Below are 16,027 nucleotides of genomic sequence, written 5' to 3' on the forward strand. Positions count from 1 at the left end.
TGGCAGCAGTGTCATACATGGGAATTTCTGTCAATGTTTGATACAAAATAGCTAGAATTCAAATGGAACCTGTCTAGCCTCATCAAATTCAGAACAGAGAAGTATAAATGGTATGTCTATGGGATAACTGTAAATCTGTGACTTCAGAAAGCAATTAAGTTACAGCTGCTTTGCAACCATGTATTTGAAATGTTAATATATTCAGACTGACAGACAGAAACACGAATTATACTCTTTTTTTCTGAATGCTAACCAAGTACAGAAATCCATCATAAGGAGTCAAACACTGCCTGGGCCAAAGATATGAAGAAAATAATAATTTCCAAATGTTAACACATCATATTACATGGAAAACTTGCTCTCCTTACGTTATTTACTTGAAAAGCATTGGCGCTGACTTGTAGTTCCACAGTAAATGCCATTACTCAGGCTATTAGTTTTAAATGTAATAAAATTATCTGAAGCCTGTGGACGATTTTCATCTGAGCAACTTTTCATCTTGAAGATTCAGCAAGAGGTAAAATGAAAAACGCTTTAATTCAAGAAGTGTATCAGTACCCTTTTGGAGAATGTATAATTGCATCAAGAACTGATTCTAATGTTTTTTATTCTGACATGGTGGCCAGGCAAGTTGAACCAGTTGTTAAGAAGGCTTATAGGATCCTTGGGTTTATAATTCAAGGCAGATAGTGAAAAAACAAGGAGGTGATGCTATACTTTTATACACCATTGGTCAGACCACATTTGGAGTATTCTGTTCAGTTCCGAGCACTTTATTTAAGGAAGGATGTTAATTCCTGGAAGACAATGCCAAAGAGTGATACAGGCAATGAGGGATTTTAGATGCAAGGAAAGATTACAGGGATAAGTTTTATTGTCCTTGGGGCAGAGAAGATTAATGGTAACCTGATCGAGACGTTCAAAGTTATGAACAATTTTGGCAGGAGAAAGAAGGACATTCTGCTTCAAGTACTAGGAGATGCAATTTTGAGATTGTCAGCAAGAGAGCCACAAGTGAGATAAGGTGAAACTTCTTTACTCAGAGGGTTATTATGGTTTGGAATGCATTGCCTGGGAGAGTGGTGAAGGTTGATTTCATATGCGGTTTCAGAAGAAAACTGGATATACATTTGAATGCGATGAATTCAAAGACCTACAGAGGTAGGGCTGAAGAATAGGACTAGCAGGGTAGCTCGTAAGGAAGACGGTATAGCCATGATGGGTCAAATGGTAATCTTTTGTACTGTAAAATTCTACGTCTCTATATGCCTGTTGCCTTCCTCAAATGAGTGCAAGTGTGAGTGGAAGTGTGCTTCACTTAAAGGACCTAAAAGCTGCCTGATTTCAGACTCCCCAAGTAGTCACCAGCATCAAGCACTCCCCTGCTGTAGATCTCACTGCCTTCGATCACAATCCAAAGTCCTTCTTTCAGCAAGATGAGACAGTATGTGATCTTGAACTGATGGGTGGAAAAAGAGTGCTGGAGAGGTTGGGGTAGATGATGTCCCAGCTGAGGAAAGCAAAATATCTGCTTCAACTTGAGGGGCTTCATTCAGAATATCTGCTTCAACTTGAGCCGTGCCAAAAAGAAGGGAAAGTTATTTTTTCATTCATAGGATGAGCGCATTCCTGGCTGGCAAGCATTTATTGCCAATCTTTTACTATCCTTGAGAAGATGGTGGTGAGCTGCTGCTTTGAATGGCTGCAGTCCATTTGCTGGGGATAGATCCAAAAATGCTGTTGGAGATTTTGACCAACCACACTGAAGCAGTGATGACATATTTCCAAGTCAGGATGGTGAGTTGTTTGGAGGGGCATTTTCAAGTGGTGGTGTTCCCATGTATCTATTGCTCTTTTAGACTGTAGTGGTCTTGCATTTGGAAGATGCTGTCCAAAGAGTCTTGATGAATTTTACCAGTGCATCTTATAGATGGTATACATTGCTGCTACTGAGTGTTTGTGGTCGAGGGAGTGAATGTTTGTGGATGTGTTGCCAGTCAAATGGGCAGCTTTGTACTTGATGTTTCCAAACTTCTTGAGTTTTGTTGGAACTGCACCATCCGCGCAAGTGGGGAACATTCTACCACACTCTTGACTTGTGCCATGTAGATGATGGACAGGCATCTGGAAAGTTTAAAGGTGAGTTTCTTACTGCAGAATTCCTAGCCTCTGATCTACTTTTGTAGCCACAGTATGTATCTTGTTAGCCCAGTTCAGTTTGTGGTCCGTGGTAACCCCAGGATGTTGATAATGGCAGTGTGGTTCACTGATGGCAATGTTATTGAATGTTGGGGTCGATGGTTAGATTTTCCTTAGTTGGAGATGGCCATTATCTGATACTCATGTGTTCAAGGTTTGTGTAAAGGCTTATAGCTCAGGTACCGGCTGTCGTGGTTGTGGGTATGGTCACTGAGCTGAGAAGTTGATTTGCAGATGTTTCATCCCTGTCTCGGTGACATCCTCAGAGCTTTCAAGCCTTCTGTGAAGCGCTGCTGTACTGTGTCTTCTGGAATTTATTTGATTCTGTTTCTGCTGCTTCCAGTAGCCGGTTCCAGTTGTTCATTGTAGTGGCCGGTATATTGGGTCCAGATCAATGTGTTTGTTGATAGAGTCTGTGGATGAGTGCCATGCTTCTAGGATTTCTCTGGTTGCCCTCTGTTTAGCTTGTCCTATGATCATTATGTCATCCCAGTCGAATGTGTTGTCCCTGTCATCTGTGTGTATGGCTTCTAGGGACAGCTGGTCATAGCATTTAGTGGCTGGTTGGTGTTCGTGGATGGGGATTGTTAGTTGTCTGAGATCAGAGCTGAAAATGTGTTGCTGGTTAAAGCACAGCAGGTTAGGCAGCATCCAAGGAACAGGAAATTCGACGTTTCGGGCCAGAGCCCTTCATCAGGAATCCTGATGAAGGGCTCTGGCCCGAAACGTCGAATTTCCTGTTCCTTGGATGCTGCCTAACCTGCTGTGCTTTAACCAGCAACACACTTTCAGCATTGTTAGTTGTCTGTCTATTTGCCCTATATAGTACTGAGATATCCTGAAGCTAAGAAAATTAACCTCAAATAGCCACAACCATCCCTCTTTACGCTGGGCGTGACTCCAACCAATGAAGAGTTTTCTCCTTGATTCCCATTGATGCTAGATTTGCTTAGTGCCTTGATGCCACATTTCATCGAATGCTTCCCTGATATCTCAGATTTAAATTAATGATTGACCTCACACCAATTGCCTTTAGCAAGGGACAGCCTCCTTTCTCTACTATCCTTTCAATGTTGAAGTTTATCTTAATTTTATTCCAGAAACTCCTGGCTTTAAGTTTTAGACTAAGCTTCCCTGTTGTAAATGCTCAAATCAGTGAAAATTTGTTCACTTTACCTATATATCTGTTTCTTGTAATCTCTCAAAAAGTTAAATCAAATCATCCCTTTATCTTTTAAACACGGGGGACCAACAGCCTTAGTGTGTATAACTCCTGCTTGTAAGTTAATTATTGAGTGCAGGGAATAATCCCTATGACTTTTCACTTAAGGGGGTTTTGGAGGGATTTTCTCTGTGATGCCCAGTAACTGGGTAAAACATTACTCTTCATTCCACTGCTACTCTCACATTAACCCCCCTGTCAGTGTCATTCCTTGCACTGGCTGACATGTCTTCTGTCCCCTCTGCCATGCAGGTATCTTAGCAGGATGTCCAACCCTGCTGTGGCAAAATGGCCTGCTGAGATCAAAGGTGTTGGGCCTCAGAGCAGATGTTGGCTAACCCACATCTCATCCACACCCCCTTACCCAGCTCAGATAATGACACTTCCGCCTTAGAAATTGCGGGAACACAAGCTGGTGAACACCTCACTGTAACAGCTGTACAGCTGGCCAAGGAAGTCCCAGGCCATAAGCAATCTGATGACTGCCAGAGTCCAGACATTTGCTCAGCCCAAGCAGGAGAACATCCTGTTGATTTGGTGAACAGACATTGCCCACACACACAGGGAAGAACAGGAGTGGCAGACAGGTATATAGGGATGCAATGGCCCTCATTGTCTGGAGGTTGCATGTGAGGTTGCTATCTCTATGGACCATTTGATGGCTGTCCATGTGAGATCGGAGGCTGTCTTGGAGACCTGGGTCCAGAAGTTGTTGGGTCTGCAATGCAGGAGATGAGCAGAGAAGGGGCTTAAAGTTTGAAAAGCCACAACAGGGCAGGGGCAAATGTAGATATACCTGAGAGTGTCTGTGTGTGTGTGTGTGTGTGTGTGTGCTTGATGGTGTGTGTCTGTGTATGTGTGCACCCATTAATTCCAGATGTATAGATGTTACGTCTGATGCCTCTCTGACCCTACCTTACAGGTTGACCACCCCCAGCTTTCCCATGTGTGGATGTAATCCACCCTCATATTTTCAAACATTGCTATTTTAGTTACAAATAAATATGTAGCAGATTGAAAGTGAGTAGCAAATCATGAATATTCTCATTTAAATTTTCTTTGGTTACTCTGCTTGGGAATTGAATCTGCTTGGTATCATGAATAGCTCAAAGGCTCTGAGAAGTTTGATGGATGTCCAAATGAATCTGTAGCAACAGGTGTAAAGAGACATTGAGAAATAAGTAAAAATCTGAATTCATTCATTTAGTTTTCAACGTCAGTGTTTGGCCCAATTCCAACAGGTGTGCATATATTATCTTAGGGTGAAACGTTTGACATTCATGTAAAAGTACTTCAACGACACAGGAAGCAACCAAACATTTCTGTAATTGTGTACAGCATTAACACAAAGTAACATTTCTCACTCTTCTTTATCCAGGAGAAAATAGGTTCACAAAACCCTTTCCCAAACAGCACCTTATAAGCTTAAGGATGTACAGGGTTGCCAATATTTGTGTCTTGGGCAAATGATTTATTGATTTAGCATTAATGCTTTAATTAATGAATGAAGGGAAGAAAGAGAGCGAGAGAAACAGAAGTTAGTTGTAATTCTTCTATACTTTGAATTATGACAATTAAAACAATTGTGACCCTTGTCACAAGCGTGGCGAATACTAGATACAAATATGACAAAGATCCATTGGCAACATTCATTCACAACATTAAATTTTGCAGTAAACTTGACAGTGAACCTGCCAGTGTTGTCATCGTTATTGCTTGAAAGCTGACAGTGACTTCAACAAGTGCAGTTAAACTCATAAATCCAGAAGTTGTTGTCCGTGATTCTAAATTTCTCCCAAGGGTGCCGTGATGAAGTCTCCCAGACTTCAATCAATTAAAAAGCATTGAATTGAAAAGACCTTTTGCACTATCTGTCTCATTGGAAATGGACTTGAAAAAGCAATACGTTGATGAATGGGATGTATCGGTATTTTTAGCTGGAAATGGAATTTGTAATTATTCCAATAAATCTCAATGACCTCAAATTAATTTCATGTTTGTGGAATGTCATATATGTCTATTATAAAAGAAAATAGAAAATAAAGTTGTTTAGGAAATTTCTGCCTTAATTATTCATTTTATACTCTGTAAAGTGATATTAAACAGTAAGGGATTCTGAATAATTGGAGGCTTCTTCCTGGTTTGCTGTTGGTGAAAATACTTCCATTTGATTAGCTACTTGATGACATTGTAAATTGCTGAACATCCAGAGATACCCTTGACTTAGCACCTGGTTCAAACCAGTCTCAGGAAATGTTCGGTTGCTTCCTGTGTTGTTGAAATATTTTTACATGAGTGTCAAACATTTCACATTAAGATAATATATGCACACCTGTTGGAATTGGGCCAAAAAATGACATTGAAAACTAAATGAATGTATTCAGATTTTTATTTAATCCTCAATATCTCTTTTCAGAGATGTCACTGGACTTTTGTGGGCACCTTTCTTCCAGTCTAACTGCAAGTGGTCACTTTACTGCTGAATACAAAATCCGGGATATTGTTGTGTCTGCTCGGTCTAATTTTTTTTAACATTATTAAACAACACACACTATGAACTAGATACACACTATTTCCAGGAGAAAGTGAGGACTGCAGATGCTGGAGATTAGAGTCGAGAGCGTAGTGCTGGAAAAGCATCTGAGGAGCAGAAGAATCGATGTTTTGGGCACAAGTCCTTCACCAGGGAGCCCTTCAAAGGATGCAGGGCTTATGCCCAAAACATTGATTCTCCTGCTCCTCGGATGCTGCCTGACCTGCTGTATTTTTCCAGCAACACACTCTCGACACATTATTTCCAAAAAGCATAAGGTTTACTGAAGGTTTTATATTTGTTAATACTTTGTGACCGGGTAATTTTTAAATGTAATAATCAGTATCCATCCACCGACAGTTGTCAAGCTGTTCATAGAATCTTGCAGCTTCTGATACTCAGCAGTAGTGTGTACTATCTACAAGATGTACTGCAGAAATCCACCAAAACTCCTTAACAGTACCTTCCAAGTCCATGGCCACTTTCATCTAAAAGAACAAGGCAGCAGATACATGGGAACACCACCACTTTCAAGTTCCCCTCCAAACCACTCACTGTCCCTATAGTCTTTAGCACTGACTTGAATATCAATGGTAAACAGAAACTACAGGTGAGAAAGGGAGTAAAACTAGCTGGAAGCAGGAGGCTGTTAACTTTTCTCTGTCCTTTTCCCAAAGGTAAAGGTAGCCTCGGATGGTAGCGGCACAGATTGTCACCCAATTGATGCTTAATTTTGTTTTATTCATTCATGGGATCTGGGCATTGCTGGTTGGCCAGTATGTATTGCCCTTGAGAAGATGGGAGTGAGCTGTCCTCTTAAACCACTATGGTCCACATGTTGTGGGTAGACCAATAATGCCATTAGGGTAGAAATTCCAAAAATTTGACCCAGTGACAGTGAAGGAACAGTGAGTGATTTAGAGGAGAACTTGAAGGTGGTGGTGTTCCCATGTATCTGCTGCCATTGTTCTTTCAGATGAAAGTGGGCATGGGCTTGGTAGGTGCTGTTTAAGGATCTTTGGTGAATTTCTGTAGTGTATCTTGTAGATGGTACACACAGCTGCTACTGAGCGTCAGTAGTGGAGGGAGTGGATGTATGTAATGTGGTGCCAATGAAATAGGGGCTTTATCCTGGATGATGCCACTTTTCTTGAGTGCTGTAGGAGCTGCACACATACAAGGCAGATGGGGAGTATTCCAACATACTTCTGACTTGTACCTTTAGATGGTGGACAGGCTTTGGGGAATCAGGTGGTGAGTTACTTGCCATAGTATTCCTAACGTCTGACCTACTCTTGTAGCCACTGAGTTTATGTGGCAATTCCAGTTGAGTTTCTGTCAGTGGTAACACCTAAGAATGTTGACAGTGGGAGATTCAGTGTTGGTAACACCATTGAATGACATTGGGTGAATGTTAGATTGCCTGTTATTGGAAATGGTAATTATCTGGCATTTGGGTGGAATGTATATTACCTGTCACCTGCCAGCTCAAGCCTGGATAGTATCCAGGTTTTGTTGCATTTGAACATGAACTGTTTCAGTGTCTAAGGAGTTGCAAATGGTACTGAACATTGTGCAGTCACTGGTGAGCATTCCCATTTCTGACCTTAACTAGCTGGAAATGGTTGGCTATGGGATATTATTCCTGAGGAACTTCTCAGAGATGTCCTGGACCTGAGATGATTGACCTCCAACAGCTATGACCATCTTCCTATGTCCCAGTTATGACTTGAACATGTGAAGAGTTTGCACCCTGATACCCTAGCATTCCAGTTATACTAAGGCTCCTTGATGCCCCATTGCATGTGTGGTATAGCTGTCACTCTCACCTCACTTTGAGAACTCAGGTTTTTGTCTATGTTTGAACCAAGGCTTTAGGAGAAGAGTTGAGATTAGGAGTTGAATAGCCCTGGCGGAACCCAAATTGGGTGTTGCTGAGTAGGGGCTGAGCACGGGTTGCTCTATACTATTGTGATGACACCTTCCATCACTATACTGATGAGGATAAAATTTTGAAGGGTGGCAATTGGCCAGATTGAATATGCCCTATAATATTCAGGTGGTAAAGATGAAACCCTAATCACCAGCTGTCTCAACAAAAATTCTATGAAATCTCTAATTACATTATCAAGAATTTGATAAAAGCTTTGAAGGAAGGTTCCAACCGTTTCCACTGGAGAAGAGTAAAATGACCAAGCATGAATTAAACCAACACTGAGGTTCATTCAAAAATGTTGCTGTTACACATGTGCAGAATATTTCTTAACCTGGATTTTCCGGTCATATTTACACCACATTCTCTATTCAGTTAGGGATAGCAGATGACTGTAGTGAACTGTTGGAGAATAAAAACACAGACCACCAACCATCATTGACTTCTTCCACAACCTCCTCTACTCAGTTCAATAGCCTGTTTAAATAGTTGAGCGGCACTTAGTCCACTCTACTTAGAAGAACTGACTGGCAAATAATTTAAAATGCTATTGTGTGTTGCTCATCAGCAAGCAGTCTACTCCTCTTTAATCAAAGTCAGTCCATTTGAATGATCTCATCAATCTTGTGAGGACTGAATTTTCCCCTTTCACTAAGTTTACTGTTCGGTTTGTTTTTGCTGTGCAAGGAACAAGTATTCCATGTGAGAGCTCAATCTGAGTGTATCCTGAATGTGAATACTACACTTTATGAGGAGGTTTGATGTTGGGTTCGGTAACATCTTCCAGGTGTTGTCTCTGAAGTTACCAATAGAACTAAACCAGTCTGGGTACAAATGATTCAGGTCATGGAGAGACTCGATGTTGCATTCTGGAATCTTTTGTGTCAGAATTGATGTATTCATAACTTTATAATGATATGGAAATTTGTGGCAGAAATGTGCAAGTCCACTGAGACAGGTCTTGATGTCAGGAGTATCTTGCTACATCTTTTATGCTTTTGACAAGTGATGTGGTAAGTTTCTCATCAGGCAGCAGCAAGTTGCTAAGTAAGGGGTATTATAGCTTGTTAAATATTATGTTAATGGCCCAATTTGTTGCATTAATGTTCACCTTACCATCTTACCTAACATGCCAAGCAATCTCGATGTTGACAAATCTCAACAACCAAATCAGAATGAGTGCCTGGCACTTCAGCTCATTGATTGTTTTGAAGGGCCTCCATATTGGACAGAAGGCACCAACATCTGGGGGCATGCCCCCTCTACACTGGCCACATTAACCCTACATCTAGTACATTGATATTCAATATGGGCCAGCCTCTACAAATTCTCATAGCAGTCTCCCATCTACTTGCAGGACACTTCTGTAATTCAATGTTGCTCCTTGGGCTACACCAGAAACTGTTATTGTAATGCTGCAGTAAGGACACTGTCTGCTCTTGGAATGGATCATGCTGCATCTCTGGGCTCCTAACTTGCTTTCATAGTGCTCAATCTGATCCTACCTAGACAGTCACAGCATCCCTGCCTTGCCTTGGTTTACCCCTCAACTAGAACTACTGAACTCATGTTATTTTTGTCTTGCTGTGCCATTTTGTGCAGGGACAAGGGCAAGAATCTAATCATGTTTGTCGCTTGTCCTTAAGTCAAGTCAAGGATGTTAGTCTGCAACCAGGACTGCTAGCACAACAGTCAAGGGCAGCCTCTGGTATCAGTCCAAGGATTTGGGCACAGTCAGTCAGCTACCTAGGCAGTCAGAGTCAGAAAGCTCTTCACATAAAGGGTGAGATGAAGAATGATAGGCAGTACACTACCTAGCTTTAATCTTTCTGCCCAACTGGGTCTGTCCAACCCTCTTAGAATATGAGAGAGCAGGCATTACAGAAGATGAAAGTGGTTGGCATAGCTGTTACTTTCCAAACACAAGGAGTGGTGTACCAAGCAAATAAGTAGGTAGGATAGATAACATGCTGTGGTATTAGGCGTTGGAGTGGTGATAACAAGTGAGAGAAGGTGTTGTATATAATAATGAGTGGTAGAGCATTAACCTCGGATGTGGCAACAGTAGCATAGATCAAGTGCGTATGAGTTATTGGAGAGAAGATGGTGGCAGTGACATCAGCAAAGTGGAGAAGGCCTTTGGTCTTTTTCCTACAGTGCTGTGCACTTTCCTCAGTAGTTGAGACTGCTTTCACCTGAATAGCATTGGCATTGTTTGGTATCATGGCTCCTCCACTTGTTTGTCCTGGTGGAGAAGGAAGTTCTGTGTTTACATCACCCCAGCTGGCATGACTCCAGGTCCCTGTCCACAAAATGGGATGCCAATTTCTACATCTGCCATATGCAGTAGCAAATTGTAGCAAGGCTGGAATCATATGTTAAAGATGCCAAGAGGGAAGATAGTTAATGATGTGAGTTTAGTAGGATATTGTAGGAAATCTCACTTGGCCTTGTTGCAAAAGACCTTCCAAAAAACTCGATTCATCTTGCACATAACCAAAAAAAGAAAGATACAGTGTTTAACTCGTGGACTTTTTTGAAATATGTACACGCCAGATTTGGAAGTTTTAACCCATCATTGGCATTGTTCCTCAGTTGAGTATTCTTCATTTACTGTTATGGAGAATTATATTGCATTTTGTATTTTTACAAACACTTGGATATCCTGCACATTTGGTCCCAATATTGTCTTGTTGAACATAATTTGCATGAATCACAAAATCCTGCAATCTGTTTTGTTGGAAGATGCAAGCAATTCATCATAGAAGAATGACATACTGATTATATTGACAGCTCAATAGTTGTCACAGTCAACTGTCTGCAAATGTTGCTGTGTTGCTACAAATTCTTCAATGTGTCAATGATCTATCTTTATGTTTATCCAGAAGTGCTTTGCAGAAAGATTTGATAGATATCGATATAAAGATGAGTTCCTTCAGCCTTTTAGCTGACAGCAAAGTTGAAATCACATTGCATATCTTTGCATGACATCTCCAAAGAATAGATCAACATGTATATCTGGCCGTTGGCCAGATAGCTATAGCTCAAGCCTCTGAATCCTGAGGTTAACTCAGATCTTAAATTGATCTTCTAAACTTTAGACCCTTTGTGGTCATCACTAGCAGTAACACAGGATGTTCTTCTCCTCTATCCTTCAATTCCCAAATTAGGAAGGCACTGGACAGCATGTCTTTCTTTAATAGTTATCTGTTTACCTCAGAGGTGAAGATTCACTCTTTGTTTGGATACCTGAAATTTTGAAAGATTGTCACTGGAATGCCATTCCATGTTTGAATATTTGCTTTCCATACTTAATGTACTGTGTCGCACACTTTAACAATTGCCAATATCCAAAGGAGCTGTACTATACTATAAATCATTTTGTGTTGGCTTCTCTCTTTCTGTCTCCTTGTTGCTATGTTTGTCCCCTTTATTCAAAGTGATACCTGAGCAGTTACGAAAGGGTAGTGCCCATGCTAAAAGATGTATCATGCTTTTTTCCGTGTCCATGCCATTTCAAGAACACAAAGTAGCAGAATCGCTTGGTTACTGGAAATAGGTAAGACCTACTGATCGTAAGAGTGTTTTTTTAAAACTCTTTTAAACTATACTTCATCTAGAAATTACTTGCTGAATTAGAGCTGTCCTGGACCTCTTATAAGCCACCAAGTTTCTTTTTAAATTGGCACACTGTAGCCTCCTATTTTTAAAATAGCAAGTAAATGTACTGACAACTATTACTCCATCATGGTTGCTGTTCATCAGTGCACTTGCAACTGAAGCCTTGGTTGTTACACGTGAAATTTAGCTCTGAACTTGCACAAATGATGTGCAATTGTTAGGAAAATAATTTCATGACTGCCTCTCTAGGTTATCTACCTTCTGGCTTTTGGTTCCAACTTGCTGTGACTAGCTTCCAGTGCTACTTGCTGCCACCGTGAGGTGACATGGTTTTCTATATGTTAGCCACATAACATACACTGCAGAGTTTTGGGTTCTTAATGAGAAAGGTTTCTCGAAGTTTATTAGTAACCAACTATATACTTATTAAGACTCTGGGTACTATGCTTACTTTGATTAATACTTAATTTCGGAGACAGTTGAGTAGCTGACAAACTAACTGATTAACTTGCTGACCGAAACTTGACAAATGAACAGAAAATAAAATGGAAACCTGTTAGACTAGACCGTCATACGGTTACTAGCTGTCTTACAGGTGTGGTGCATTTCTGAGAACTGTGAAATAATAGAACAAACACAATCTGTTTTTCCTTCAGGACAAATTCAACACTTGCATATTAAAGTAAATCATTTTAAGTATTAGAAAGTTATGAACCTTCCAGTAAATCTCTCAAAAAACATTCTTAATATAAAGTACAAAGAAAAGAGCAGACATTCAATTGCTAAAATTTGATTGAATTCTATCCTTCGATTTCAAATTCCTCGATAAATCTATACGATATGGTGATTTCACCAGAATGCCTCTATAAATTAAACTGAAAAAAAAATCTGTTAATAGCTGGGGCAGTGAAGTAACATGTACAAACGTTGTTAGGATGGAATGAAGAAAGGAATCTCACATGGAGTGTAAACATGATTGTGAACCAACTACACTGAACGACAGATTTGTGGAAATCATTGTAAACTATGCAAACTCACAAAAATTTGCTCATCAGCTTCTTTGCTCTCAAATGAATAGTCGAGCATCTGCTAAAGCATGTCTTGACATTCATTTACAGGATGTAAATATTGTTGGCTAAGTTGGCATATATTCCCTACTACTAATTGTCTTGAAGGAGATTAGTGATGACCTGTTTTCTTGAACCATATAGATAGAGTACGTACATCTTCAATGGCGGCACGGTGGCACAGTATGGGCGGCACGGTGGCACAGTGGTTAGCACTGCTGCCTCACATGCGCCAGAGACCGGGTTCAATTCCCGCCTCAGGCAACTGACTGTGTGGAGTTTGCACGTTCTCCCTGTATCTGCGTGGGTTTCCTCCGGTTGCTCCAGTTTCCTCCCACAGTCCAAAGATGTGCAGGTTAGGTGAATTGGCCATGCTAAATTGCCCGTAGTGTTAGGGGCAGGGGTAAATGTAGGGGTATGGGTGGGCCGATGTGGACTTGTTGGGCCGAAGGGCCTGTTTCCACACTGTAAGTAATCTAAATCTAAATCTAAATCATTGAATCCCTACAGTGTGGAAGCAGGCTATTTGGCCCATTGAGTCCTGCACATCTTTGGACAGTGGGAGGAAACCAGAACACCCAGTAGAAACCCATGCAGGCACAGGGAGATTTTGTAAACTCCACATAGACATTTGGCTGAAGGTGAAATTGAACTCGGGTCCCTGATGCTGTGGGGCGGCAGTGCTAACCACCGAGGCACTGTGCCAACATTGGGGAGGGAGGTCCAGGTTCTTGGCCCAGTTGCACTGAAGCCATGCATTTCCATATCCTTGTGGTGAATGGTTTGGAGGGGAACTGATAGGGTACCAATCCTACCATGTGTCTACTGCCCTTGAACTTCTAGATAGTAGAGGTATCAGGTTTGAAAGCTGCAGTTGATGGAGCCTTGGTAAGTTGCTGCAGTGTATATTGTAGGTGGTAAACATTGCTGCTACTGCGTGATGATAATGAAAGGAGCAAATTTTGAAGACATTAGATAGGATGCCAGTCAAGTGAACTGTTTTATCCTGGATGGTGTCAAGCTTCTTGATTGATGTGGGAGTGTCACTCATCCATGTGATTGGGAAATATCCCATCATTTTATTGACGTAAATGAAAAGATGCAGGCAACATGTGAATGCCAAGTTTCTGATCGCTAACAAAAGCCATCTCAATACCATTATCCTTGAACCACCACCCTAGAGACAACAGGGAGGTCAGCAGGTTTATTCAGTCATCTCACTATATGATGGATAACTACACCCAATGATAAAGTGCTAGTGGAGTGGGAAAAGTAGTTCACTCTTCACCAAAGAGTGAGTCGGGCACAATTTGTCATTTTTTCCCCCTTTGGCAAAATGACACAATCACAGTGAGTGAGTGGTTTCCATGCCACCTTGCGAATATTCCTGCCTCCAAACCTGTCTTCAAAGAACCTGGAAAAGCCTGGCCCAGGAATCTTCTTGAATAAAGTCTGAAGAAATGTATGGTTGGGGGCACTGTGAGCATCAATTGGTATCCAGTCACAGTTTGTTACTATCCAGGACTAAGAGTTGCTTATCAGCATGATTTGGGACTGTTTAGCTCCTGTCCAGACAACCAAGTTAACTTGAAAGTTTAAGAGTTGTTTTACTAGGAATATAAATCATCTTCAAGATTGTCTATCCTTTGATGACTGAAAAAAAGTGAAACATTCAGGTAGAAATGATTTTTCTCCTTATTCCTACAACATTTCTTCATGCTATAATCAGACCAGAGAGATTGACATAGCCCAAATTTATTTAAATGACGAATCGTGATTTATTTTAAATGGTAGTAGGAAAGGATAGTGTACTTTCAAACAATGACTGTGATTTAACTTTACAAACTGTACAACAAAAGCAAAATACAGCTGCTACTTGGCCTGCTGAGTGTTTCCTGTTTTTTATATTCCAAATAGTGAAGTTTCATTATAGGAATGCTTACAGATTTTTTTTGGCAAAGGAATGTGTTATAACAGGGTTTCGCTGCACATAAACAATGTGAAGTAAATATTTACCATGCAAATAACTCAACAAATTTAGTATTAACTCTGTGTAGAAAATGTGAAATGAAGTAAAAAGCTGAAATATCTTTGTGGGTGAAAATTAATAATCTGTGCCATCTTGAAGATAAGAGGCTTGAAACAAATAACAAGTCTGTGAAGAAATGCTTATAGACACTGAACATTTACTCCTACAGCCAGCTGATGGTAAAAACCTTATGTTGCCAGATAAGAATGTTTGTTTATGTCATGTTAGCTGATTGCTTCAAATTTTGAATCCAATCACCAATTTTGCACCTTACCTTTTCCACACATTTTGTTATTATTAAAGATGTAGTCTCTTTCAGAAGGTTAAAACTCAACTCAAGTCATAGGATTCATAGAAATTAACAGCCACATTTTCTGACGCAGGTATTTTATTTCATTTCTGAGTTGTCTTATCCAATGAAAGACCAACCTACTCTATTCATACGATTCATTGAACTTCATGAATTTCAGCATTGACATATACTCCAGCAAAATGGATTCACTGTTTATGATGATTAGCAAGCAACCTGCAAATCTTTATGTTTAATCAAAACACCAATTATATATGTACATTTATTCTTAATGCTCCTCTAAACTGCGCTATCCCTTGCTCCCCACTCTCCCCACAACAGAGTGCAGACATTTGAGATGGAAAATAGCAAGATAATAGTAGCTTAGTTTTAGACAACATCTTTAGTGTTGAATTTTCTTTGTAAAACACATTGTGTACAAACTTAAACAAAATAAATGACATTGAATACATTCTAGAGGAAATACAGAGAAAACAAGAACTAAGGCATTGACAATGTTCAGTAGAGAATTGACTGTCTCTTTGTCATGAGCTGTCCGAACAAATTTTCACTTTTCAAAGTGGACAGAAACCGATGCATCAGCAGGCAAGTAAAAAGGAAATCAAGAAACAATTACCTGAAGCACTGATCCTGTGTAATCCACACAGAAGGTACTTTTAAGATCCATAGTTCCAACTAATAGAATTTACTGGGAACATGAGGAACAGTGTGCTTGCTTCAGCACTCCCTGAAAGTGTCAATGCTGCAGTGTAGCAGAAATTCATGCTTTTAATGCCAGCAGCTGTGGGTGGGGCTAACAGCCTTTTAGCATTTTTGTTTTTAATGTCAGGTGCATGATCCAGGAAACTGGCAGGTATAACCCCATTTCCAGTTTGCCTGCAAGTTTATTATTCAACTTCATTGCACTAAGATGATCTCCCGGTCTCATAAAACCTGAGGTGAAGCCAAGCACGGATTGGAGTCAAGGCCCTGCTGCGGACTGGTGGCCAGGTGCCAACACGGACTGGGTCAGAAGACCGTTGTTCTGAATTTTTTTTCACCGTTTTATAATTTATTCCTAAGAAGTGTAACTAAGAAAGCTGTACCTTTGTACCTAAGATGGTGCCATAAGAG

The 16,027-nt window shown here is 40.5% G+C and overlaps 1 protein-coding gene across 1 annotated transcript in view; it reads right to left on the minus strand.

Annotated features, from left to right (window-relative positions):
• The window catches only part of LOC132820466 (protocadherin-20-like), a 38,580-nt gene extending 22,913 nt beyond the window's left edge, over positions 1-15,667 (minus strand). Inside the window, exon 1 of the mRNA XM_060832635.1 lies at positions 15,531-15,667. Coding sequence (XP_060688618.1) covers positions 15,531-15,581 — 51 coding nt within the window. The 5' untranslated portion in view covers positions 15,582-15,667. The remainder of the gene's footprint in view (positions 1-15,530) is intronic.
• Between the last annotated feature and the right edge of the window lie 360 nt (positions 15,668-16,027).

This window comes from Hemiscyllium ocellatum, chromosome 11 (genome assembly GCF_020745735.1).
Source record: "Hemiscyllium ocellatum isolate sHemOce1 chromosome 11, sHemOce1.pat.X.cur, whole genome shotgun sequence".
NCBI classification, from domain to species: domain Eukaryota; kingdom Metazoa; phylum Chordata; class Chondrichthyes; order Orectolobiformes; family Hemiscylliidae; genus Hemiscyllium; species Hemiscyllium ocellatum.